General features: G+C 43.0%; 1 protein-coding gene and 2 long non-coding RNA genes across 3 annotated transcripts; 1 reads left to right on the forward strand and 2 right to left on the reverse strand.

The window, feature by feature from the left end:
- Positions 1 to 56: 56 nt before the first annotated feature.
- Positions 57 to 2,744, reverse strand: LOC309370516. Its single transcript, XR_014168595.1, has 2 exons — positions 2,414 to 2,744; positions 57 to 1,300 (listed from the first exon to the last, which is right to left on the reverse strand). It is a non-coding gene; the product is annotated as an uncharacterized lncRNA (long non-coding RNA).
- Positions 2,745 to 2,793: 49 nt separating this feature from the next.
- On the forward strand, positions 2,794 to 27,899 carry OGA (O-GlcNAcase). The gene is made up of 16 exons (XM_081912270.1): positions 2,794 to 3,251; positions 8,133 to 8,184; positions 9,387 to 9,484; positions 10,782 to 10,912; positions 11,087 to 11,258; positions 13,607 to 13,705; positions 13,853 to 14,137; positions 14,355 to 14,513; positions 15,099 to 15,703; positions 16,036 to 16,210; positions 19,526 to 19,611; positions 20,479 to 20,583; positions 21,481 to 21,566; positions 23,214 to 23,406; positions 24,500 to 24,659; positions 27,590 to 27,899. The coding sequence occupies exons 1-16, from the start codon at positions 3,026 to 3,028 to the stop codon at positions 27,724 to 27,726; spliced, it is 2,769 nt and encodes a 922-aa protein (XP_081768396.1). The 5' UTR covers positions 2,794 to 3,025; the 3' UTR covers positions 27,727 to 27,899.
- LOC309370515 lies at positions 9,503 to 13,411 on the reverse strand. The gene is made up of 3 exons (XR_014168594.1): positions 13,282 to 13,411; positions 11,646 to 12,910; positions 9,503 to 9,866 (listed from the first exon to the last, which is right to left on the reverse strand). It is a non-coding gene; the product is annotated as an uncharacterized lncRNA (long non-coding RNA).

Below are 27,899 nucleotides of genomic sequence, written 5' to 3' on the forward strand. Positions count from 1 at the left end.
TCTGAGTGTAGTGCAGTGTAACTTTCTCCCAGTTCCAGTCACTACACAGAGGCAGATTAAGGTCCAAAACAGTTTACTGCTGCAAAAGATCAGGTCTCAGTAATACAGTTCCAGATGTTGACATATGCATGCAGCCTGTAAGCTTTGCAGATACAGATACATACAAGTAGAAAATATCTATGTTGCTCCAGCAATTCAAGACATAGACACAGACCCATTGACTGACTGATGAGCTAACATGCCTTAATCAAACACACACACACGACACTGGGCCATAGGAACTGGCTTTGCTGACCTTGCATCTGTTGGCTTATGTCAGACATGGGGTGATTTGTGGCCATGAAATAAATTAATGCCTTCATGTCCATTTCCTCCAACATTATCCTCCATAAATTTGTCTAATCCTCCTTTAAAGGCATCCAAGTTGGTGGCCAACACAGCCTCCTATAGGAGCAAATTCTATAGTTTAACTATGCACTTGCATGAAGTGTTATTTTATCTGCCCTGAATCTTCCAATCAGTTTCATTGGATGTCCATGAGTTCTACTATTTCACCAAAAATGCATCTGTGGCCTGCCAAGGTCAATGCTGCAGCTTTTGGAGGACTGGCCATGCCACCTCTGGGGTGGGGAAGGTTGCAAAATGGAGAGATTTGCCTCTTCCCACCTCTTGCACCCTTATGATCCTGAAAGAGCAAGGGTCCTAAAACACAAATCTATAAACAGAGTGCCATCTAGTGACCAATGGATGCAACAGCATCACCCTATAACATTCACTACTCCTTGCATACTAAGAACTCAGCAGAAAGTTGAAATGGGTGGTCACATAACTCCCTATACCATGGATGGGGAAGCTGTGCCTCTGCAGATATTGCTGAACTCCAACTTCCATCAGCTCCAGTCATCATGGCTACTGGTCAGGGATGAGAGCTATAGTCCAACAATATCTGGAAACCCACAGGTTTCCCATCCCTGCCCTATGGTGTGAGGAGTCATTTTCCAAGAAGAGAATAAAGCAGCTCAAAATTAAAGAGGCTCATACTTGTGAGGAACAGAAGTCATTGATGATATGGTGTGTCTGGTACTAACACAGAGAAGCTGCCCAAAGTACCAACAACTCTAGTGCAAGTGGAGAAAAGAAAGTGGCTAGTCGAAGCGAACAGCATCAATCAGATTTCATCTCAATTGTCACACAGGTGTTTCTTTTATTTCTGAGACAAAAAGCCTCACCATCACAGAAACTTTTGATCTTAAAGTTGCTTGTTTCTACACATCAGATTACGATCAACCCTATCTGAAGCCTAAAATGATACAGAGAAAAAAGCAAACAGGATGCAAGTATTTATTATTTGACAATATGAAAATGTTAAAGCCAAGCAGACATAAAATAAAGCAACAGCAAAATAGATGTTCAATCACACCCCTATGAAATTCTAAACCATCCTAAGTATTTGTAGTCAATTCAATTTTTTTAATGACTAGTTCCTCAAAAAAGGAACTAGATTTTCTATTATCCTTTCACTATCAGCACTTAGAATTGGGCAATATAAAAGTGTTACATATGCAAATAAAGTAATGACAATTGTACAGAAAAGCAGCAATCTTTCCTCAGTAAGGTTTGCCAGGAGACCACTATGTTACTAGTCCAAACATAAAGCTGTACTCTTGCCAAGTAAGCAACCCTGAAAAGCTAGTAAAAGACCAGCTCAGTCCAAAACATGACAAGATTCTGTCGTGGCTCCTCCCCTCACCCATCTTGTCCTCTCACTCACCAGACTCTGTCCTGGCTTCACCTGCATCGAATGCAACCCTGCTCTGCCAGAGAGGTGGCATTTTTCAAAAGGAAAACAGTAACCAAGGGAATACGTCAGTCAAGCACATCTACCGACATTGGAGATTATTGTTCACCCACCGGAAACGGGCAAGACTTTTCCAGGAGCAACCTAGGTGTCCACTTTCTTTTAAGAGGGGTTGGGGTTCTACAGGGTTTCAGACAGACGCCTTTCCCAGCCCAGCCTGTCGGCGTCAGAAATAGAACTATATGCATACAAAGCGTTTACTCTGCCAATGAGCTTGCAGCCCTTTCCCTGTTCGATATTTACTTCATTTTTATCCAACTTTTTAGCCAAGGAGTTTGGGCAACTCAAAGCCTCACACACACTGGGGCGGGGGAGGAGAGCCGCCAGAACAACCCTGTGAGGTAGGCTAGGCTGCGAAAGTGACTAGGAATGTCACCGAGTGAGCTTCGTGCCTGAGCTGGAATTGGAAGCCAGGTGACAGTTCAATCACTGAACCGCCTTGGTTCGCTATTCCTGCAGCCGGCCTCTCCCTAGAGGTGAGAAGCGTGCTCTGAGGCGCGCCGTTAGCTACCCCTCAGGTCTACGGAGGCCCCAGCCTAGAAAAGTAGGTCAAACCTCAAGGCAGCGGACCACAAGCTCCTCCTTCTCCACAGATGTGCAGCGAGGCGGAAAGTCGGCGGTGGAGAAGCCTACCGCTTTCGTGCGCTTACGCAAGACTCCGCCCCTTGCGCAGCGTTTAATCAAACAAACCCCCCGTGGCTACGCTCTGCGCTTGCGCCTTAACCCCCGCTACTTTGTTTATTTCCCCTCCCGCGTGCGCAGTAGCCTCCTACGGGGTCCGTTCAGTAGCTACGCATGCGCTCCAAGGCCGCTGCTCAGAGCTGCCGTTGCTCGCCTGCGCAGTGGGCCGCGATCTCGTTTTCGCGCGTGCGCATTGACACGCCCCTCCCCCTGCCGGTCCCTCGCGCCTGCGCGGTTAGGTAGTTTTCTCAGCCGCCCTTCCCCCACGTCCTTTTCGTTCGCTCAAGCAGCTGCTTTGTTGGACTGCTCGCCCCTGCTCCCTTCGCCTGGCGCGCGGTGGGAAGGAGGTGGAGCCGCACGTGATCAGCAGCAGCGGCCCCGGTTGGCAGTCGAGCGAGCAGGGCGGTTGGTTCCGGCTCGGACCGGTTGGGGCTGGTTTTCCCCGCGCAAGCGCAGCCCGCCCCGGTTAGAGCGCAGGGAAGGGCGATGGCGGCGGACGGGAGTCCCGGAGCAGGCCTGGCGGGGATGGTCGACGAGGCGCGGGGGGAGCCTCAAGGCACACCTGGCCCCAGCCCTGTGGCTGCCGTCGCCTCGCCCAACGAGGCGTCCCCGGCGAGACCCGACCCGGCGGGCCCCGAAGCGGATCCCGACAGCGGCTCCGGAGCTGTGGGCAACGGGGGCCTTCGGCGGTTCCTCTGCGGCGTCGTAGAAGGTAAGGGGAGAGCGAGGGGCTGCGGGGCCGGGCGAATTCGCGGTCGAGAGCGAGGAGGAGAGGCCGTAGCCGAAACAAAGCATCCCCGCCTCTCCCTCCAGCGCCGTCTCCTCCTCCTCCCCGCTCCATTTTCTTCTGGCTCCGCCCTGGGAATGAAACCTGGCGGCGGAGGGTTAAAACCGTTTGCTCTCCTGCGGTAAAGGCGAAGCTGCCCCTTTCAGTGCATCGGCCTTCCAATTCGCTGAATTTAAATGCTGCAAACTTCCGAGCCACATGTTGGTTCTTCCGTTCCCTGGTTGGTTCTTCAAGTACCAGTGTTATGCTGCTGCCTAGACTAGGAGTGGGAACCTGTAGCCTGCCCCCCCCCCCAGTTGTTAGAGTCCCACCAGCCCTAGACAGTATGATCGTTGGCAGGCTGTCATGGGAGATATGTCCCACATAATGCTCATGGGGTCTTGACTGGCAGTGAGTCACCAGGAACAAGACCTTGGGGTCATAGTGGATAGCTCAGTGAAGATCTCAGCCCCATTGTGCAGCAACTGTGAAAAATGCAAATTCCATGCTAGGGATCATTTGGAAGGGATTTTAAATAAAACGGCTGATATCATAATGCTGTTATACAAATCAGTGGTGCAACAGCTTTAGGAATACTGAATACAGTTCAGGTCACTTCACCTCAGGAAGGATATTGCAGAGTTGAGAAAGTTTCATAAACGGTCATCCAAAATAATCAAAGGGGTTGGGAAACTCCCCTTTGAGGAAAGCATACAACATTTGGGATTTCTAGTTCAGAGAAAAGGTGAATAAGAGATAGCATGAAATTGTATAAACTATCTGTGATTTGGAGAAAGTGGATAGACAAGTTTTTCTTCCTCATACTTCTGGTACTAGTGAACATCCAATGAAGCTGAACATTGGGAGATTTAAGACAGTCAAAAGAAAGTACAGTATTTTTCCATGTATAAGACTACGTTTTTTTCCTTTAAAATAATGTCAAAAATTAGGGGGCGTCTTATACACAGATACATCTTCCCCCTTTTTCTTAAATCTGGGTCCCCAAAATAGGGGGCGTCTTATACATGGGGTGTCTTATAGACGGAAAAATACAATACACACAGTGCATAGTTGAACTATGGAATTTGCTCCCATAGGAGGCAATAATGGCCACCAACTTTGATGGCTTTAAAAGAGAATTAGATAAATTAATGAAGGACAAGGCTATCAGTGGCTGTGATCCATGATGGCTATGTTTTGGCTCCATTATTGGAGGCATATACTTCATACTGTTTGCTGGAAACCGCAAGAGGGATAAGTCCTCTTGCTCTTGGGTCCTGCTTCTGGGTTTCTTGTAGGCATCTGGTTTGTTGCTGTGAGAACAGTAGGATGGACTAAATGGTCTGATCTAGCAAGCTCTTATGTAACCTGTAAGGTATCATGTTGGCTACCTCTGAATCTGGAGAGGTGGACCTGCAGGCTTATGAAAGGCGTGTTCCTTCAGCTTGAAGATATAATCTTGTTCACAGTTGGTGGTAGAGGAGCATGCATGAATTTTGATCTAGCATAGATTTAAGCTGTGAATATCAGCCTAAATCTAAAGGTTGGTGGTTTTTTTCCACCCACACAGTAGGTGTTGTTAGCTGTGGTGTTACATGATTTTTTTCTGTGGCATGTTGTAGGTTTGTGGTTTTGATGAGATCTCAATATGGAAAAGGAGGTTTATTTACAGCTTGATTAATATAGAAAAGGGGTAGCTAATGTGTCGCCCTCCAGAAATTTTAGACTGAAATTCCCATCATCCTTGAATATTGGCTATGCTGGCTGGGACTGATGGGTATTGGTATCACATTGGCTATCCCTAGATATACACACTATCTGTATGTGTGCCTACTTTGTGGGAGAATTGAGAAGTCAGATGGCTACCAGATGTTGTCAGGAATTAAATAGGTTTATTAAATCAGTCATGATTTGTGTATATGCAAAATGCCTCTTCTAAATAGCAACTTCTATTACAAGGTGTATATATTGTCTCATGCCAGTCATGTTTGCACTTTTGTGAAAGTACAGCCAGGCACAGACATAACTCCCCCAAACCCTTTGTTCCTGGAGTGAGAAGCTTGTAATGAAAACTGCCATATTGATGGTTTTGGCAACCGGAGAAGAGCATAACAGCTTCCCACGCTGGCAGTTGTCTGAGTATTTTTGCAGGCACTGTCGGGGGAGGGTTCATTCTTACCCTCCTTACAATCATGTTTTAAAACACTCTAGCTCCACTTCTGATTTAATGCTTTGCTTCAGGGCTTAAGTTGGGTTTTAAAAAATGTGAGCTCAGGAGGCTATTATTTTTGACTGGGCTAGTAGCCTTGTAAAAACTTGTGGTTGCCAGGACCCTGCCTCTCCCCTTGTCCCTCTCCCCAAGTTACTGGAATAACATGATTGTGAATTGGCTGTTTGTGAATGGGCACTTGCTGAGATGTAACGTTCAGGACCTGTGTGCATTTTTCTGTGAGTTACCCAGGTGCATGGATTCCATTGGTAACAGATTTGGAAAGGCGGCTTGTGTCATAGTCACTATGATGGCAGGCCTCGTTCACATCAGGGAAATGAACTGAGTGTACATTAGAACAGATTTTCAAAAGGTCATACTTTGCTCCAAGAAATGCATTCCAGTAGTGCTAAACAGGACATAAGTTCCAACATGTATCATGCATACAGGTTTGATCTCGCAGCATTTTACACTGCCGTACTTGTTTATATGTAGCGCTTCAGGCACTACTTAAAGGAACAACTGAGGCCTATTTATTTCAAACCCACTAGATGCAGCTTTGGACAGCTAACTTGTACAAGTGTCAGGGTTTCTGGGAGAGAGGAGGAGATGACAGAGGAGACGGAGAGCGAGTGGGAGGAGGGGCAGAAGGATGAGGAAGAAGATGACGGAATTCTGAGGGAATCCACGAGTCTGAGCAGCGAGTCAGAGGATTCTCAAAAGGGGGTTACCTTAATCAAGCAAAGGGGAGGAGAAGGGAGAAGCGGAGAGGAGCCCAGTGGAAGACAGAGGAAGCAAGAGACGTCTCAGCCGGAACGGAGTAAAGGGGGTGGAGTCGTCAGCCTCTCGGAGGGAGCAGGATTAGGAGAGAACAGAGAGAGGGGGTTGGAGCAGGGTGTTCAGCCGGAAAGGGTGGAGAGCAGAACAGGGGGTGGTGTAGCGGTCGAAAGAAAGGTCAGCAGCAACGTACGCGCGCCAAGTTCAAACGTAGAGGCGCGCGGAAGTGGAGAGAGCTCAGGGGAGGAGCCCGGCCCTAAAGCCAGAAAGAGGGGGGAAGAGGCGGCAGAGGATTCAGCCTCAGGCGAGTCACGGAGAGAGGGAACCCAGGGGGGCAGGAAGACCCTGCGGAAAAGAAAGGAGAGGAAGAGGTGGTCTAGAGCCAGGCTATTAAGTTGGTGCGGAAGAGGGGAGGAGTCAGAGGGGACTTCAGCGGTCTAACGTGGCAGACGTACGGCCACAATGCTGAACTGTATGAGAAGCAGAAATCTTCAATAAACTTTTCCTGTAAATAAGCTGCAACGGAGTGAGGTCTCTTGTGAGCTGGGACCCGTCCTGGGTGGCCGTGACAGTAAGTCCCCTCTCCCAAAGCAAAAATTTTTTGCGTTGCTCACCGCCTTAGATTGGCCAAAGGACAGTAAACCGGTCAGAGATCTTTTTTGGGAGGGATTGAGCCCCCCCATCAAGGATGAGATCGCTAGGGGGGACAGACCCCAGACCCTAGAAGACGTGGTGCACCGGGCTTTAGCTATTGGAATTCGACATGAGGGGCGTCCGTGGCACGAGGAGGACGGGCCCCAAGCGCGTGCGCAAGCAAGGACTCTCCCTTTTGTGCACAGGGACTTCAGCCGTGCGCACCCCTCGCCAATGGGGAAGGGGGGGCTTCGAGGGGGGGATGGATGTCAGGGTTTCTGGGAGAGAGGAGGAGATGACAGAGGAGACGGAGAGCGAGTGGGAGGAGGGGCAGAAGGATGAGGAAGAAGATGACGGAATTCTGAGGGAATCCACGAGTCTGAGCAGCGAGTCAGAGGATTCTCAAAAGGGGGTTACCTTAATCAAGCAAAGGGGAGGAGAAGGGAGAAGCGGAGAGGAGCCCAGTGGAAGACAGAGGAAGCAAGAGACGTCTCAGCCGGAACGGAGTAAAGGGGGTGGAGTCGTCAGCCTCTCGGAGGGAGCAGGATTAGGAGAGAACAGAGAGAGGGGGTTGGAGCAGGGTGTTCAGCCGGAAAGGGTGGAGAGCAGAACAGGGGGTGGTGTAGCGGTCGAAAGAAAGGTCAGCAGCAACGTACGCGCGCCAAGTTCAAACGTAGAGGCGCGCGGAAGTGGAGAGAGCTCAGGGGAGGAGCCCGGCCCTAAAGCCAGAAAGAGGGGGGAAGAGGCGGCAGAGGATTCAGCCTCAGGCGAGTCACGGAGAGAGGGAACCCAGGGGGGCAGGAAGACCCTGCGGAAAAGAAAGGAGAGGAAGAGGTGGTCTAGAGCCAGGCTATTAAGTTGGTGCGGAAGAGGGGAGGAGTCAGAGGGGACTTCAGCGGTCTAACGTGGCAGACGTACGGCCACAATGCTGAACTGTATGAGAAGCAGAAATCTTCAATAAACTTTTCCTGTAAATAAGCTGCAACGGAGTGAGGTCTCTTGTGAGCTGGGACCCGTCCTGGGTGGCCGTGACAACAAGTTTACCTCTTTAGTTCTTACTGTGCCCTAATTAAAGTTGCTTAACAAATGTATATAATGAATTATTAAACTAATAATTATTAGTTTATTATGGCTTAGATGTTGCACTTGATATTTTGTTAAGAAGCAGCACAATATTTGAAACTGTCTACCATCAATATTTCCCACAGGATTTTATGGAAGGCCTTGGGTTATGGAACAGAGAAAAGAGCTTTTTAGAAGGTATGTGGCATTGTATACTGTAGCATTCTAATACATAAATTTTGGGGAGGGGGGCTTATTGGGTCATTGTTTTTGTTTTGATTTTATGTATTTGATATTTTTGTGAACTGCCCTGAGTCCTTTGGGTATAGGGTGGTATACGAAATACAGTAAGTAAGTAAGTAAGTAAGTAAGTAAACAATAACAATTAGTCGTAAAAATAAAGAATTTGTTTAGTGCAGAATTAAGGCATAGGTTTTGAAAACTAAAGTATGGAAGGAGAGGAGGAGCCAAAAGGTCATAGAAAATTGACTTGATTTTTGCTTTCAGTGACTGTTCTAAGCTAACTCATAATAAATCAAATCAAACCTCTGAAATTCAATTTCTATGCCGTTTTTCATTCAAATGAATCCCAAAGTGGCTTCAGTTAATAATAGTGTGATAAAACAATACAGATGCAGTATAAATCATATAAAGTAATTAACAAATCATCAGCAAAACAATTGCTATATATAAAACACTGTTAACAAAGCAACAACTAATAAGCTAAACATCACAATTAAAGCAAAAGTAATATATGATTAACAAATCAATACAACATGTAAACAATTTCAACAATATTATTAAAATAAATAAGCAGAATCCAGCAAAAATCATTTATATACCACTTAATATTTCAAAAGCTCTGAGCAGCGTTTTTAAGTTAAGAAAATGAATAGTGTCCTCCAGTTTCCAAGCATATCACAATCAATATGTCAATTTATTTTGCAACAAACTTATGGGCATTGGAAAATAGAATAGCACCAATAATAGATTTATAGTGACTTTCTGTGTTATATATTGAATTTCCTTGAAAATTATCTGCCAGAATGGTTGCATCTGCACACTTTCCCACCACATAAGATGCACTGTTCATACCACAGTCCCTCCAGCAAAGCAGTTTCCCAGAATGTACTACCACCTGAAAAAAACCTTGAAGTAACATTTTTAAAGAAAAATAACAAAAAGTAGAAGCTTGTAGAACATAAAGCATCTAACCATGGTCACAGATTTAGATTTGTATATTTGGTCCTCTTATTTATCTTCCTTATTTGTTCAGGTGTACCATTCTTGCTTTTTCTCCCTGGGGCGTTGCAGAACTTGCATGGTACTCTTGGCTATACAATTAAGCAATGCAGATTTGTACAATGTATTTCAAACAACATTTTAATTTTGCTTTGTAGACTTCAGAAATGGGGACTGAATGCATACCTATATGCACCAAAAGATGATTACAAGCACAGGATGTTTTGGCGAGAAATGTATTCTGTGGAGGAAGCTGGTAATTAACTTTATTGCATTTTTAAATATCTATATTCATTGAATTACAGTTGTTTCCACATTTGGATGGTAAATTAAAAGTGAAGTTGAGAGGGGTAAGCTTTTTGTTGTTTTAATTAGAAGATGCATTAAATAACTCTTAGAGGTTTTCCTGCCTAGCTGGATGAGAGAAAATCAGTGTTCTGTTAAAGTACACACAGATAATTTTTTAATATCCTCCCCAACCCAACAGTCCAGTTATGGAACTCAAGACAGTGTACATAGGATTCTTAGGTGGTCCTCCCATCCAGTCACTGGCCATAGCCAGACCTGCTTAGCTTTAACAAGGTTGCTGCATTATATCACCTTGAATGATGCCATGGGATGATCCCTTTGCCTCAATGCTAGGGAGAAAGAAGACATATTCAACAGTGACAACCCACAATGCTTCATTAATGGAGGAGAGAACAATGCCTGTGCTCCTAACTGACTTAGTTTCTTATTATATCAGCCTGGTACAGATATAGCACAGTCTTTTCTCTTCTAACCCTGGTTCATGTGCTCAGCATTTTCCCCACCATCATCATCATTTCCTCCAATTCTTTCATTTTCAGAGCAAGCTGTGGTGCAGCATTACATTTGCACCAGCATTTTTGTGAACCACACTTTGCAAATCGATTTCTGTTGCAGCTGGACTGCCACTTCCCCACTCCCTTTCTACAGTGTCATCTACCACCTAGAGTCCTGTGGGACAGATTCCAGAAGAGAGAGGTTGGCTAGCAAAGACACCAGAGCCTGCTCCAGCCAGAATTGCTCCTGCCCCCTAAGTAGCCTGTGAAGAGGCTTTTGATGAGAAAGTTACATTAATGATACAACAACAATATTAAAAATATATTTCATTATATGCCACTTTGAAAATATTTGTATCCTGAAAGGTGGAATATAAATAATTGTAGTGGATAGATGTGATTTGTGCCTGACTACATTAGTAAAAATGCCATTGTAACACTGGATCTGCCCAAAATATTTTAATGTCAAAGACAGAAGGAATCCTTTGTTCCAAATTGACATGTGCAACTTGATCCTATACATGCTTACTTAAAAGCAGATCCCAGTTTCCCCACATTTTACCGTTTGTGTGTGTGTATGGAAGAATCAGATGGAGGACTGAGTATGTTTTGACAAAAAATGTTAATTATTCATATTTCCTTGCCCCTTAAAAGTATTTTTTGCCTGCATATATTGAAATGTATTCTGATTAATGAAATGCCTTAACTTCATAGTTGCTTGTTGCTAAAATAGTTGGCTTTGATTTCTAGAGCAGCTCATGACTCTCATCGCGGCTTCTCAAGAATATGGGATAGAATTTATCTATGCTATCTCTCCTGGACTCGATATTACCTTCTCAAACCCAAAAGAAGTTTCTACATTGAAACGCAAGCTGGACCAGGTATCTTATATTTATGTATATTATAATTTTAAACATAAATGAGAAATTGCAAAAACACTGGATAAAGGAAATATGCCCCTACCTGTGTTGCACTCTAGGTGGGGTTACATTCCCTAGCTTTTATGTTGTACAATATTAACAAGTGTTAATATTTTTTCTTCTTTATCCTGCTAGGTTTCTCAGTTTGGCTGCCGATCTTTTGCACTGTTATTTGATGATATTGATCACAATATGTGTGCAGCCGACAAAGAAGTATTCAGTTCCTTTGCACATGCCCAGATCTCAATCACTAATGAAATCTTCCAGTATCTAGGAGAGCCAGAAACATTCCTGTTCTGTCCCACAGGTAATGTAACCATGCAGATACTGCATTTTAACAAGAATGAGGTCAAAAAGCCTTCTGTTCTTGTCCCCTTCCTCTCACGGCAAACCTTTCCTGATGGAGGGGTTGGTGAAGAGAATTGCCAATTAGACACCATTCCTTAAAGGCACCCTGAACATCTTCAAACAGTTGGGTACAACCCTCCTTTCTGTCTTAGCCACACTTTACTTGAACTTGTTACAAATTTAATAGCAGTCTATGCATGTTTATGACTTCTAGTTGCAGGTATGTGGCATACTTTTTCACACTGTCTGAATATTTTTTCTTCGGGAGTTTGGTGGGGGTGGGATTCTAGCAGGTTTGCCATCTTAGTCCATTGTAGTAAAAAGCAGTTTTAAAAAAATTACTTACATTGTGGCATAAGCTTCTGTAGATCAGGTCTCACTTCATCAGATACAGGAAGTTCCACTCCTATAAAGTCACAGCATACAGAGCCAATGAACAGGTTTTTGTCTTAGTATTTTTTTCTGTAGTGATCACTCTGAAATTTTTGAGTGAAGGGCAGTGTATAAATTTAATAATAATAATAATACCTTGGAAAGAGGAAGCAGAGGATAACTGTTGAATGGTTAACTTGCACTGTCATGAAACGAACAATTGCTGGTTGTAATTTGTGTTTTGCTATTGTTGATTGTATCCAACGTGTTATCCAACGCGTTTTATGAAATCACAACATATTCACTAGATTCCTGAGTGACTTCCAATCTGACTCTCCTCATCAACGGATTAGAACTATGTGCAATGAAGGATTACATACACTGAGTACCAAGAGAAGAATAAATGATTAAAAAGAAAATACAAATGGTGTGGGGGAGGGGGGGGAGGAAATCTAATGAATAACATTCGCATGGGGAATGGCTAGCTCCTAAAATTGCTAGTTTTGGAACTAGAGCGTAGACAATTCTGTGAGGGGCTTTCCTTCCTTGCCATTTCCTTCCTTTATGTACTTACATTATGTGAAGTGTCCTTGGCATAAGTTCATACATATTCTCTGTTGCCCAGGCTCTGGTGCATGAATTGCTTTATTTGCCAAAGTACTTGTAACACTTTTGGCTATTCCCCAATAATGATGTTGAGCTAACCAAAGGCTCATTGCATAGATAGACCCTGCTTTCAGTCTTGCCAGGTTGTACATAGGTATGGTATTAAGATAAACTTACTGGAGATTCTCAGACTTACTTCAGAGCTTAAATATAATCATGCACATGTAGCAAAATAACAGAGTTCCAGACTTGTTTTGGCAGGCATGCCTTCATAAGGATAATTTTCTGCAATTCTGGATTCAGCTTTTTGAGCATGCATAGCTGAGACAAACCTACTCAATTCCAAAAGGAAGGAAGAGGTAGAATCCCTACTTGACAGGGAGGGAATGGAAGTAAAATGGGCCAGCTACTGTGGAAAAAACACCTGAACAAAGGCCTGGAGAAGATGGCAGTCTCAGACCTGTCATGCCTCTGCCCAGTTACAGTCAGTTGGTCCCAAAACACAGGTGATCAAAAGAAACAAGAAGAGATACCGGCAAGATATCCCAGTTGATAAGCAGTAGCCAGGATCAGCTCTAGCACCTTTAAAAGAAGTAGCAGTAATCAGATAATTGAGTCCCAGTAACCTCTTAACTAAGGGACGTGGGTGGCGCTGTGGGTTAAACCACAGAGCCTAGGACTTGCCGATCAGGTCGGCGGTTCGAATCCCCGCGATGGGGTGAGCTTCTGTTGCTCGGTCTCTGCTCCTGCCAACCTAGCAGTTCGAAAGCACGTCAAAGTGCAAGTAGATAAATAGGTACCGCTTTGGCAGGAAGGTAAACGGCGTTTCTGTGCGCTGCTCTGGTTCTCCAGAAGCGGCTTAGTCATGCTGGCCACATGACCCAGAAGCTGTACACCGGCTCCCCCGGCCAATAAAGCGAGATGAGCGCCGCAACCCCAGAGTCGGCCACGACTGGACCTAACGGTCAGGGGTCCCTTTACCTTTACCTTTTTAACCTCTTAACTGTCAAGAGTGTCCCTAATACCTTAAGCCTTGGGGGACAGCGGGAATGAGCCTTTTGGAATTTAGGAAGGCACTTGCATTGTTGAGAATGTTTATGGATTCATGTGGGTGTCCCTAAAGTTGTGGTGTTGTGACATTTTTTTTTTGTCTTTACATTTAAACACTACCTCAGCCATTGCAAGAGTTAACAATTTTTTTTTTGCATAAAAGCAAATCTGTCAGAAATGACATGGTAGGATATTGGGAACTGCCATAATCATCTAGCAGTGCCACACACAGAGCAAAATGTGCTAGTGGGTTTTAACTTGTATTTTTCTCTGTTCCAGAATACTGTGGCACTTTCTGCTATCCAAATGTTGCTCAGTCTCCTTATTTACGAACTGTAGGGGAAAAACTGTTACCTGGAATTGATGTGTTATGGACAGGTGAGTATTTTGCTTTGTTGAGGTTGATATTGCCAACTCAGTTCAGCATTCTTATTAAATGTTTTAGTATGCTGCTTAAATTTTATCATCCTAGCCTATGGCTAATCAATAAACTCATTCTGAGTCAGTTGTGAAACTACATTTTAGGTCCCAAAGTGGTATCTAAGGACATTCCAGTGGAGTCCATTGAAGAGGTTTCAAAGATAATTCGCAGAGCTCCGGTCATCTGGGACAACATTCATGCCAACGACTATGATCAGAAAAGGCTGTTTCTTGGTCCATATAAAGGTCGATCAACGGAACTCATCCCACGCTTAAAGGGAGTCCTGACCAATCCAAATTGTGAATTTGAAGCCAACTTTGTTGCTATTCACACCCTTGCAACCTGGTATAAATCCAACATGAATGGAGTGAGGAAAGATGTTGTGATGAGTAAGTTGATCAGAAGTGCTCAGTCACTATCTTAGGAACAATGCTTTTAGAAATAGTGTAATAACTTAATAATTTAATAATAAAATTTCACTTTGATGAAAGGAGTTTCAGGAAATGTCATCTTAATAAATTAGTACTTTTGTCTTTAAATGCAAATACATGGCAGCCTTGAACCTTGCTCTTGAATTAATATTCCGTTTCTTAATAATCTGTGCAGCTGACACTGAAGACAGTACTGTTTCAATTCAGATTAAACTGGAGAATGAAGGCAGTGATGAAGATATTGAAACAGATGTTCTCTATAGCCCACAATTGGCCTTGAAATTGTCATTAACAGAGTGGCTACAGGAATTTGCAGTACCTCATCAGTACAGCAGTGAGTAAGCAATTTTGGTTTTGTCTTGCCTACAATATTGGAGTGAATGAAACCAAGAATGTTTTTCTAGAGTTTAGTAAAAAAAATTCTGCTGAATAAAATACTTCAAAAGATTGCTGCTGTTATGGTTTCATTATGTATCAGGAACAGTTTTTAAATTTTTTAAAAGGAACTGACTGTTTCTGAGTGACAAGTATATTTTCCTAAAGCAATGTACTTTGTAAGAGATTCTGTGTCGGGTGTGGGGGTGTTCTCAATTTGTCTTTGTTGGGAGAGGACACTATCAAAAATACTGCATTGAAAATATTTGGAATTGCATTGCACCCAATATAATTTGTGCATCTGAAGGTATTGTTCTGAATTACACATCATATTTTTGGTACATGCAAATGTATTTCAGGAAAATGCACAAGTGTTGTGCCTTTTCGAAATATGTCTAATTGCAGCAAAATAGAAACTTGCATGTATGTGTATGTCATTCAAAGACACAGAGTGTGTGTGTTCACAAGTTATTTATACATGTGAAATTAGGTTGTATGAAAAAGCTGAGTAGATATGACTGAATTTTGTCTGCTCTGTCCGCAGGCAGACAAGTGGCCCATAGTGGCGCTAAAACAAGTGTTGTGGATGTGCCTCTGGTAACACCGTCCGCTTTAAATTCTACCACTGTGATTACTACCGTTTACCAAGAGCCCATAATGAGCCAGGGAACTGCACTAAGCAACGAATCGCAGGTTCTGGTCAAAGAGGAAGAAAAGAAGCAACTGGATGAGGAGCCAATGGACATGGTAGTGGAAAAACAAGAGGATTCTGACAAGAATATCAATCAAATATTGACTGACATTGCTGAAGCAAAAATGTCAGAAGAGTTGAAACCAATGGATACGGATAAAGAGAGCATAGCTGAATCAAAATCTCCAGAGATGTCAATGCAGGATGATTGTGGTGATATTGCACCTATGCAGACAGATGAGCAAACTAACAAGGAGCAGTTTGTGCCTGGTCCCCATGAGAAGCCGTTATATGCAGTAGAACCAGTAACTCTAGAAGATCTACAGTTGCTTGCAGACTTGTTCTATCTTCCATATGAACATGGAGTCAAAGGGGCCCAAATGTTACGAGAGTTCCAGTGGCTCAGAGCAAACAGCAGTGTTGTTAGTGTGAATTGTAAAGGAAAGGACTCTGAAAAGGTGAGTGACTGCATTGTTTTCATTTGGTGTAAGTGTGCATATTTCCTATTTGAAAAAAGCACAATAGCAAAAGAAATAATGAGCAACTGCATTGGAAGTCTCTGAGCTGAACCTAGCCTGTGGATAATTAAGAATATCATGCATGTAGGCTGGTTGGTGGTTGAGTGTCTTGTGCTGTAGAATGTATCTTCATGCTTTGAATGTGTGCACTACTCGTGTATCATCCTGGCTAGAGATGTAAAAGTCAATAGGTATTATAATATCCATCTAGTTTCATCCTCAACATGAAAATACAGTTTGTATGAAATTTGTTCCTTTTTATCTTTACTTAGATTGAAGAATGGCGTGCTCGAGCCGCCAAGTTTGAAGAGATGTGTAGCTTGGTGATGGGCATGTTCACTCGTCTTTCAAACTGTGCCAACCGGACAATCCTCTATGACATGTACTCATACGTCTGGGACATCAAGAGCATCATGTCTATGGTGAAATCTTTTGTGCAGTGGCTAGGTATGTTCTTTAGGAACCAGTTAGAGCGGCAACTAGCATAAATGCTTGTCTTTAATTAGCCCATGGAAAAAATGATGTCAATTGAACGTTTTTATATTATGGTCGCTTTGACCCTAAATCCTTCTTACTTTTTCTATTATTGGTCGCCATTCATGTTTCACTATAGACTGGCAGTAAAAGTGACAGTGGACATACGTTGAATATCTCTCTTGGTCTTGCATTTTTTTTCTTGGGCTAAGGAACATAAAAGTTGACCTCTGAAACATAAGTTTTGACTCAGACTGAATGCACACTGGACTATAATGCAGTATTTCCTGGCTTTGTTGCAAAATTGGAAATGACACTATGAAATGTGACCATGCCTCAGCTATCTGCTGCTTGCTCTGTCTCAATAACGTTATTGCTGTCTTCAACAGAACAATTGCAGATGTGACCTTTCAATGGGCCTGGCCAAGAGGGAGCCGAGCCTCCCAGCCCTTTCTCTGCGCATGCGAGCTTTAGCATAAGGCTATTCTGGTGCAAAAGTGATTTGCTTTAACATTCGCAAGATGACTGATTTTGGGCAAGGGAAGAAATTCCAGAGCTCTGAAGTCTGATTTCATACCAGACTGTTCTCTAAAGAGAAATCAAAGAGCCTTTTTTGCCTGCAGCCTTTTTAAAATTACACGGGGTTTTTTTTGGAATAGCACCAGCATGGCCTGGGTTCCTCTAGTGACCTCATTTCACTTTCAGGTTTCAATCCAACTGTAAGGAATATGCTGTGGACTTGCTTGATGCACACAGCAGGCAGCAACGCTGATGGTTTCCTGTCACAATTTCTGTAGTTGTCACAAATCTCATAATAAACCTCTTGCACCATACTGGATCAGCCTACAGTTCTTGGATCATTTGAAGCTGTAATCACTTGTATACATTCATAAGTATTCATAGGTCGTATTGAGCTAGTTGCCAAGATATCCAATATTGCATTTTGCTGTTACTCAGCAGAAGACTATATGGTTCTAGAAAAAAAAAATTAGGGCTTAGTGCAGAGAGGTTTTTTAAGTCGGTGCATTTCCCACTAAATAAATAGGAAATAATTCAAAACTTGAGCCTTAGACTAGAGTTTGTACCTTCATGAGACCTATTTCTTTGTCTTTGTCTTCTCCCCTCAGTATTGGTTCAGGCATTATAGATTGTTTAGGGAAGAGGAACAGGAAGGTAGAATCAGCCAACCCCTACAACAAGATTGTCATTTAAAGGCAGGAAGGGAGGCACACCATACTTCTAAGTGGTATATTTGGTTACCAAATTACCCATTTTGTTAAAGAAACAGATGGGAAACTGAATTGTGCATTTCTCCTGGAAGGAGCATTAAGCAACTGCAATGATAAACATGAACTTGATTGACCATAGATTTCAGCTGTGAGGTTGATTTGCTTTTGAAACATTTCCCAATTTTTGGAGCAGGCTGCTGATCGTAGCTGCCATTTTCTTTCATAAGGATGGCTTCTCCCAGCAGAAGTACTTAGTGCTTGCTACCCATTTCTGACACTATCTGGTAATACAGTACGTTTGTATATTCCACTGGATGCATTACACCAAAAGAAACTGTCTCACCGCAGACCAAGTGAATTCTTGTAGCTGAGATCTTGGTCTTGCTGTTTATTGAGACCATTCTTTAGTTTATATAATTACTTATATAGTCATAAAAGTTGCTTCTCATTTGATGTGACTACAGAAGAATCACTAAACTGGAATTGTTTAGCCATTGAATATTGATACACTTGGTGGTCCGCTGAAGGCTGATCTCTATACCCTTTCTTTCAATCCAGCTAGCATTCAGTTTATGAAACTAGTGTAGATAATACTACTATGGATTACTAATGCCTTCTACTGTCTTCTTCCCCAATGTGTGCAGATGGGAGAATCTTCAGCACAAGTATCTACTGCTATTGGATGGACCACGCCAGATGCTTTCAGCGTGTCGTGATTAATAAATTTAAGATGGGAAGGTTCTGTCCATGAGGCAGCTCAGATTAGGGCAGTAGGCACGGCCTGAAGTCACATTTGCGCAGCGACTCAGGCATTAACTCTTGATTTTCATTCATACAGCTCTTCATTCATGCAGCTCTGTAAAGTGTATAATAGCTGGAATGCTAGTTACAGTGTAGTCTCAAAGGAGAAGTACTCCAAGTTACTAGCGAAAGGGTATAATATAAAGCCTCTTTAATGAAGCACTTTGATATGGAAACACAAGAAACTCTAATTGACATGTTTTGAGTCATCTCAAACTTGCTATTTTAAAGGCTTTCTTTCATAATTGGCTAAGCATTGATATCCAGCTTGGTTCACTTTGAGACTACCTAGCTAGTATGACACATTCGACTATACTGATCTGAGATTGTTACTTGAACAGGAAGTAGATCGCTGTCCACAAGAGGAAACAAACTTGCGCAGCTTATCTTATCAGAAGACTAGGCAGGTTACTTTAATCCCCATATCAACAATTCACCTGCCTATCCCCTCTCAAAGATGTTAGTTATGCTAATTGGTTGTATAACTTGGCTATCAAAGCTGTTATCAAAGCTTAGCCATTATTAAAAATATATATAGCCTTCTTACTAAATTGTGCAGAGGGCTTTAAAGCCCTTGCCACAGCTGGCTGTCCGGAATTAATGGCATTTCTCACATGGTTGAGGGTGGGTAAAATAAAATACTGTAACTGAGGCTGTTGTTGCCTAGATTGGGAACAATATGTGTGCTGTGGTTACTGTTGTGTAAGCAGAGCTACGGAAGTGGACAGTATTGGTTTCTAATCTCTTGAAAAAGAAGTATCTGTTCCACATAGCTGTTTGGGCTATTCCATCCCACACCAAACCTGGTTTTCTGGCAAGATTCAAACAATATGAAAATGTGACTTCAGACAGGTCCAAGTATTTCCATGGGGCTGTGATAATGGCTTATTATCTATACCTTCATCAATGAAAATGTGAGAGCTGTTCCATGTTCTTAGTGATGAAAGAGAAGGACAAGGCAAGCTCAACTCTTGGAATAAATATTATACCTGTACAGAACGGGGCATACTGGCTTTTTACAGTATTGAATTTTCTGCTGTCTAAGGCTATCGTCTAACTTCATTTTATGAACAAAGAGCACAAAGCATCTAATCAGGAATCTACACACGGCAGCATTATCGCAGCCCCTCAAGTTCTTGGATTATAGCTCAGTTAGAGAGCTTTTCCTACAAAGTGTGTATTAGCTTGTTGGACATTTTAGCATCTCAGGACAATCCCCCTTCTCGTAACGTTCTCCGCTTGGATCTGATCTCCACAGGGTGTCGTAGTCAATCTTCAGCACAGTTCTTAAGTGGAGACCAAGAACCCTGGGCCTTTAGAGGTGGTCTAGCAGGAGAGTTCCAGGTATCAATATGAATTCACAACTGAATGACATTGTCTTTGTTTGAGAAATCTTTTATTGCGCGTCGGAGGACTGGAAGGCTTGGTCTGCCGAAGGCTTTCTGGTCCAAACCCAAATAGCCTGACAGCTTTGTTTTTAAATAATTTTCCTCCCATTTCTACAGTAATATCACAAGGAGATGCTGCCATTCCCACGCGCCTGCGAAGCGCTGCGGCTTTTAGTTGTACATTTCACATTGTTTCTTTGCAGGTCGCACAGCGTTTTTATCTGCGCCCGCAATTGCACAATGCGCGCCTGCTTGTCTGCCGACGAGAACTCCATGAGCAAAGAAAATACGATACTGTGTATTCCAAGATCCTCTCTAAGCAAAACTTGTAGTTTGCGTTCCTCATAATCTAGTTGGCAAACCAGTCCAAAAGAAATGTTTCTTCTGTGCCTGAATTTGCTCATGGATTTTTCAGGGGCTTACTTTCTTCCCCCTCACAGGTGCTCTCTGCGCACAGCCAATTGAGTCAGCATGTTGTTTTGGGGTTAGTGTCTCCTCTGGCCAGTTAACCCTCTTCAGACCAAACCTTTCCTCCTGACATGGCTATGTTAAGCTGAGAGCATAGATGAGATTTGGTGAAATTATACTAAAGCAGAAATGAGTTTAATGTAAACTCCATTAAGTGTTGTAACAGTTGTGTATCTTTAAAAAAACTTCTGTTCAGATAAAATGGAAAAATGGTCCTTACATTTGTAAAGCCTACAAAACCCTACTTCCCTCTGGGGTGCCTGCAGTAGCAAAAGTTAACTTGGGAGTCTGCAATGCACGCCCAGCAATGTATTGCATCTTCTCAAACATTTACACTAATTTTTTGTTTTCACAGCGTTTGCTGCCTATTGAAGGAGCAAATGACCTCTTTTTTCAGCCACCTCCTCTTACTCCAACTTCTAAAGTTTACACCATCAGACCCTATTTCCCTAAAGATGAGGTAACCCATTTCTTTGGTAATTATTGTACACAGTAATGCTGTTTGGAGGAGCATGTTGATAAAAGCAACTGTTTCTCTATATTTTGTTATTCTGTGAGTCTTCTGAATGCCTAGGAGAGGTGTGGTTCAAATGGGGGAAATGTAGCAAGATTGAGTGGCTTACTCTGGGTTCATGGAAGTCTCTGGCAGCCCTAGCAGTATTATTAAAAAAATCTTTTTCCTAGATGCTTTTTATGTGATCCCATTTATCAAAGGGAACATAAATAGGAAAAGCCTTGGGATCCCAGCCCAGTTGACTGCCTTGATAACACTGAAAGAGTTTAATGTAAACTACTGATCACCAAGTACAATGAATAAGGAGTGACATAATCCAAATGCATGTTAGCCCGAACTATTTGGAAATAATACATAATCTCAGAAGCATTGTAGAATAGCTCAGGAAACATAGTAAGCTGCCTTGCATTGAGTCAAACTATTGGTTCATCTAGCTCATTATTGTCTACCCTGAGAAGCAGCAGCTTTCCAGGAGATTCCCTGCCCTACATGGTGATGTTAGGGAGTGAACCTGAGACCTTGTGCATGCAAAGCAGGTGTTGCAAGCCCTGAGCTCTGGCCTTTCCTGTTAGGCTATTTATCTGACGCATTTGTACTGTGTACTTCCTCCAATGTGACTTACATGGAGTTATTTTAGTTTCAAGGCACAATGAATTCCACGTGGATTTCCCTAGGCCGTCCAATATGCCATCCACTACCTGTCCAATGTGGAGGCATGGAATACAATGAAGTAGTGAGGATGCCTGTCAGTTAGTAGAACAGCAAGGCTTCCTAAGCAACAGTTCAGGTGTATGTGCTGTGGGAGGGAAAACTCACACAATGAATATTTCTATATGTCTTTAGGCATCCGTGTACAAGATCTGCAGAGAAATGTATGATGATGAAACTGATCAGCCTTTCCATAGCCAGCCGGACTTAATTGGAGACAAGTAGGTATACTCTTGAAATAAACTGGAATTTGTTGAATTACATACAGTGGTACCTCGGGTACAGACGCTTCAGGGTACAGACTCCGCTAACCCAGAAACCTCAGGTTAAGAACTTTGCTTCAGGATGAGAACAGAAATTGTGCAGCAGCGGCATGGCAACAGTGGGAGGCCCCATTAGCTAAAGTGGTACCTCACGTTAAGAACAGTTTCAGGTTAAGAATGGACCTCCGGAACGAATTAAGTTCTTAACCCGAGGTACCACTATACTGTATTCATTTAGTAATAGTACTCCTTGTGGGTGGCTAATCTTTGGCGCTCCAGATCTTGGAGCCCAGCCACCATCAGCAGCATGGCCAGTGGTCAGGGATAATTGGAATTAGAGTCCAGCAGCATCTGAAGTGTCACAGATTGTCTGTCTCCTGGTATGCCTCTTGCTATCAAGAAATGTAAATACAATATTCAAAACAACTGGGAAGAGCAGGAAACATCCATGCCTTGCCAGCTGAATAGAACACACAGGTTTTGTAAGGCTGTGCTTCACATGTTCAATTTGAATCTGAATTCTAATCTGAAAGATGCTCTCCGTTCTGGCTTGAAGACAGACTTCCAAGTTCTATAGACTTCTTGCAAATTTGAGTGCAACTCAGCAAACACTTGATAGGGGAAACAAAATGTAAGGAACAGAACAGAATTGGCACCAATCTAAAGTAGCAGAAAAAATAAAAGAAGTTTCCTTTGTGGAAAACTCCAGACATTCTTCTGAATCAAGTATGAACCCCTAGAGATTAACAGCTAAGATCTTCACACCCTGCAGATGCAGGTCAGGGTATGAAAAAAGGAATCTGTAAACTGTTCTGCTACTGGTATCCAGCCTTTAATTTCTTATGCAGTTAGTACAATGCTGTGCTGCCAAGAAATCATGCTGAGTCATGGCAAAGATTTACTGAAAACCACCTACATTCTTGCTGTTTCATTGATCAAACTGTGTATGTGGGGGGGGACCCATCCTATAAGGTGATCCTGTAAGCTTCAGACATTTTATTGTTCAATGAAGGTAGTGCAGCTGCAAATACTGTGATTATATGTTTGTATGGATTGGCCATTGAATATACTAACTGTAGATTGTTGTGTAAGCCTCCCTTTTCACTCCCATTTGAGGCTTGCTAATTCTCACGATCCCCAATACTGCAATACTGTTGTTTTTTAACTATTTTTTAAAAAGCATTAAACCGTTTGAGGAGGAGTAGGGAAGTTGGCTTTACTTTGTAAATTTACAGCTGAAACTACTGTCCAGGCTTTAGACATTTACTCACATAGTTCTCTTCTGCTGCCTGGAGCAGCCGTCTTGGCTGTTGGTAAAACCCACTTCTGCACTTTTTATAATCCCTACTAATTCATTATAACAATTCCCAATTCTGATTACCTTTCCATAATACACTTAATTTTGAAACCCCCTTGGATAGGTACTTAGCCACTTGTATGTTCTACATGATGCCTGACTAACTGGCATTTAAAAGTACTAAGTCATAGTTCTTAGACTTGTACAACTTGCAACCGTGGTTCATTTATTCTGTGCTCTTTAACTGTTATGTAGTTTTGTTTGCATCAGTTATCTTTGGGCTCTACTGACTATTCCTTTCTTCTCAGGCTAGTAGGTGGTCTGCTGTCCCTCAGCCCAGATTACTGCTTTGTCCTGGAGGATGAAGATGGCATCTGTGGCTATGCACTGGGCACCGTTGATGTAACTCCTTTCATTAAGAAATGCAAAATTGCCTGGTTTCCTTTCATGCAGGAGAAATACAGCAAGCCAAGCAGTGATAAGGAGCTATCAGAGGCAGAGGTTAGTTATGCTGGCGTATGCTTGAATTGTCAAATTGCTGTTTTTAGGCTTTCATCCCCTGTTGTCTTTATAATCCTAGGAAGAGTAGGGGCAATTTATCCAATTTATTCCAATATAGAGGCCTCAGACACATGACACTGTGATAGTGTGATGGCCAAGTAGTCTCTAGAATTAGTTTCTCTCTGTGCCTTTATAAATCCACACTTACAATTATCTCTAACATTGAGTTATATTTCATTCTTACTACTTAAACAGAACAATTCCAACTGATAGCTTTATATTTAGTACACTGCAATATGTAATCGTAGATTCTATTTTACAGTGTAGTTATGGTTTGACATGAATCATAGAATAGGCAATGTAGTGTGTTCATTAGATTTCAGAGTCTCCCTTCCTGATCACAATATTATAAAAGCTCTGGGAACAGTGCCTGGGAGAGGCTTGATGAAAAGCCTCACTTCTTTTCACTGTCCGGAACCCACGCATAAATCATCTAACTGCCAATCTGTCATGACACTCAATCCTTTCCCCTCTTTTAACCACTGTGTTATTTGCCTTTAGGGTAGAATAGCTAACTTAGCCTGATATGTTTTAGATATACAATTTCTGCTGCTGCTGAATTTAGTTTCTCTAAATTTAATTTATTTGGATTTGAATAAACTCATTGCATTATTTTTGTTTTGCTGAGTGTATGCCAAAATAATGGCTATCTTTATTGTACCTTGAAATAAACTAAGATTTGTTACTAGCAATTAAGGTCTGCATTGTTTAAAAACGATGTTTTTTATCAGAAGCTTAGAACAGTAAAAGAGAATATAGTCTTCAAAAGGGAAGTTCTTCTGTTTTTCCAGCACCAGCCACCCAGTTTAATCTGTATATTTATCTCTAATTACTTAAAGAATGGTACTGACCAAATCTACTGTACTTAGCTACTTTAGCTTTTTGTTTAGAGATTAATGTGGTTGTCAAGTGAATAGGCTAATCCAAGTCTGAAGAAAGAACCTGTTCGGCAAGTGCACACAAAGTTTCCAGCATAGATCACCGAACATTTTTTTTTTATGTTGAAAGACTATTTCTGTTGTGCCTGTTGTAGAAAATTATGCTGAGCTTCCACGAGGAGCAAGAAGTTCTGCCAGAAACATTCCTTGCCAACTTCCCATCACTGATAAAGATTGATATCCATAAGAAGGTGACTGATCCAAGTGTGGCTAAAAGCATGATGGCATGCTTGCTCTCTTCTCTGAAGGCAAATGGTAAGCTCTTATTCCTGACTCTTGTAGCTGTTGGGATATGAAAGGCAACTGTAGGCTCCTTACTAAGTGCCTATGGCCGTATCTGAACTAGACCTGGGCAATTTTTCAATATATCTTTCAAAATCGGTTATGAAGTCCACATCACAATAACGGTTTCATAAAATGTTATCTGGCAAACATTGTGATTTTGAGAAAACTGTAGCCAGCCAATGTTTCTTAGTGCCTCCGCTGCCTCCTGCAGGAGCAGTGAGCGACTCACAAGAGCAGGCTATGTTTCTTTGGATTGTGCAAGGAGCCCCAGCTCAGCTCCACTGCCTCTGCAAAAACAGGTGACAATTATGAAAGTAGCTGGAAAAGCAGCAGCCAGCCAGCAGCAGAAACTTATCAGCCCTCACAATAGACTTCTTTCGATTTTGCAGCAAGCCCTGGCTCAGCAGGCTAGAAGCCAGCGTAGGTGTGGTTTACAGAGATGCTGCTCTGAGCTGGCTCGGGGCTTCTTGTTGGGAGCCCCCTTGTCCCTTCCTTGCCCCCATAAAAGAAGAAACTATGGCTTTCTTCAGAGCAAGAACCAAAAACGTTGCCCTGTCATTTAACTCTTTTTCTTTACTCCCGTCCCCCCTTCCACCTGTATGAGTACATGTGCTAAGCGTCTCTCTCCCCTCTGATGCCTTTAGGGTGCAAGTTGCTGTGTAACATTGCTGGTTCACCCTAAATAGCTGCCTTCATATAAAAAAAGGAATTTTTTTTTAAAAAAAAAATTAAGGACGCTATCTTGTTGTTTGCTTGCCCTTCCTTCTTCCCTTGGATAAAAAGAGAGAGAGATTGGTGGGATGGGGGCTTTTGGGCGGCCCTTCTGTGTCACAGTAGGGGGAAATGAAGGGGGGGAAATTTGTTTCTGCCTTTATGCTGAAATGGGAGATTGAGTGGTGGTTGTGCAAGCAAATGTATGTCTACTCAGAAGTAAGCCCTACTGAATTCAGTGGGGCTTACTCATGCATAGAATTGCAGTTGGCCCTCTAGTGGGAAAGAAGATGCAACTTGACACTAGTAAATTACATAACTTATCTTAAATGAGTAGAAAACAGATTAAATTGTTAATCATATGCAAGTTTAATTAATATTTTTACTAAATCTACTACAGTGGTGCCCCGCAAGACGAATGCCTCGCAAGACGAAAAACCCGCAAGACAAAAGGGTTTTTCGGTTTTTGGTCGCTTCGCTAGACGATTTTCCCTATGGGCTTGCTTCGCAAGACGAAAGCCCATAGGGAAATCTCCGGGGACCTCTTTTAAATGCTGGCGGTGGGGAGCAAAGCCTTTCCCCCCCCCCTCCGGACTTCAGAAGAGGTCCAGGAAGGCCGGTGGGGGCGAAAGGCTTTGCTCCCCACCGCCAGCATTTTAAAAGCGGTCCGGGATAGCAGGGAAGCACTTCCCGCTATCCCGGACGGCTTTTGAAGGCAGGCGGGGGGGAGCAGGACCTCTTCCAAAGGCGGGCGGGGGGCAAAAGTCTTTGTCCCCCCTGCCTGCCCTCCCGGGGGCTTTTAAATAGCCCCGGGACTGTCCCGGGTGATTTAAAAGCCCCCGGACGGCTTTTGAAGGCAGGCGGGGGGGGAGCAAAGACTTTCGCCACCCGCCCGCCTTCGGAAGAGGTCCTGCTCCCCCCCGCCTGCCTTCAAAAGCCGTCCGGGATAGCGGGAAGCGCTTCCCTGCTATCCCAGACCACTTTTAAAACGCTCTCCCAGGAAGGCAGGCAGGGGGGACAAAGACTTTTGCCCCCCGCCCGCCTTCAGAAGAGGTCCTGGACCTCTTCTGAAGGCTGGCGGGCGGGCGGCAAAAGTCTTTGCTCCCCCCTGCCTGCCTTCCTGGGAGAGCAGGAAGGCAGCGCTGCTTCTCCGCTGTCCCGGGAAGGCAGGCGGGGGGGGGGGAGCAAAGACTTTCGCCCCCCGCCGGCCTTCAGAAGAGGTCGGGGGACTGACTGTCCCCGTACCTGGTCTGAAGGCGGTTTCCATAGGAACGCATTAATTGATTTTTAATGCATTCCTATGGGAAACCGTGCTTCGCAAGACGAAAAACTCGCAAGACGAAAAGACTTGCGGAACGAATTAATTTCGTCTTGCGAGGCACCACTGTACTTTTGTAAATTTTAAATTTGCCTCTAAAACTTTAATATATTCTCCAGAAGTCTTCAATGGTTTAGTTGAAGCATGCAATCATTGAGTTAATTTTCATATAATTATATGCATCAAATTTAGATTCTTTGTTCAATATTTTCCTGGATCACAATGACTCATCACTGTATTTTGGATTGTCCTACATCTGAATACCACAATTTGGTATCCAAGCCCAAAACCAAAGTCCTGTTTGGATACATCTTTGGTTGCCTGCTGATGAAAGTGATGATTTCATCAGTGTATGGTAATTTAGACCCGTAACTTAGTAGTAGTTGCCAGGACATTACCATGTTCACATCTATGTAGCACCATCTTATTTCAGATATCGTGATATCATGATGTTTAGTCACCTCATTAATGAGATGTCACTTTTTTTAGCCAATGAAGAACCACTTCTGTAGCCCACATCATCCTTGCAAGTCCTAGACAGCTATGCAGTTTGAACAGTTGTATGCAAGCTTCCTGTGAAGACTGGTGGACACCCAGTAGCTGAGATCCAGAAAAGCATGCAAATAGTTCCACATAGTTTGTTTATACAGTATGCTGCTTTTCCATAAAAAAAGTGACCAAAGCAGCTCATAAGATTAATATCAAAATATAAAACATTCTTTAAAAAAATAACTCTTGACCTTGATTCAACTGCACAATTCAGTGTGAAATGATTAGAGAAATCAAACAATGTTTGTGAAGTTTCTTCATTATAAAGACTCCTCTCTGCTTCTACTCTCTCCCCAAATATCTCCTCTTGTGTCTTTTTCAGGCTCCCGTGGGGCTTTCTGTGAAGTGAGACCAGATGATAAAAGAATCCTGGAATTTTACAGCAAACTGGGATGCTTTGAAATAGCTAAAATGGAGGGATTTCCAAAGGATGTCATTATTCTTGGAAGGAGCTTGTAAGGAGATTGTTGGTGAACTTTTGATACTGTAATCACGTAATGGTTGGAGAGCCTGAGGTTTATCTTGTTGCTGTTCCATGCAAAGGCAGCAGTCAGCTGGCCTGACAGGAGCTATGTGAAAATTCATCCATTACCCTTTCTGAGATGCTGCTCAAAATATTATTGGAAAATGGA

Source organism: Podarcis melisellensis (assembly GCF_964234715.1).
Source record: "Podarcis melisellensis genome assembly, chromosome: 5".
NCBI classification, from domain to species: Eukaryota; Metazoa; Chordata; class Lepidosauria; order Squamata; family Lacertidae; genus Podarcis; species Podarcis melisellensis.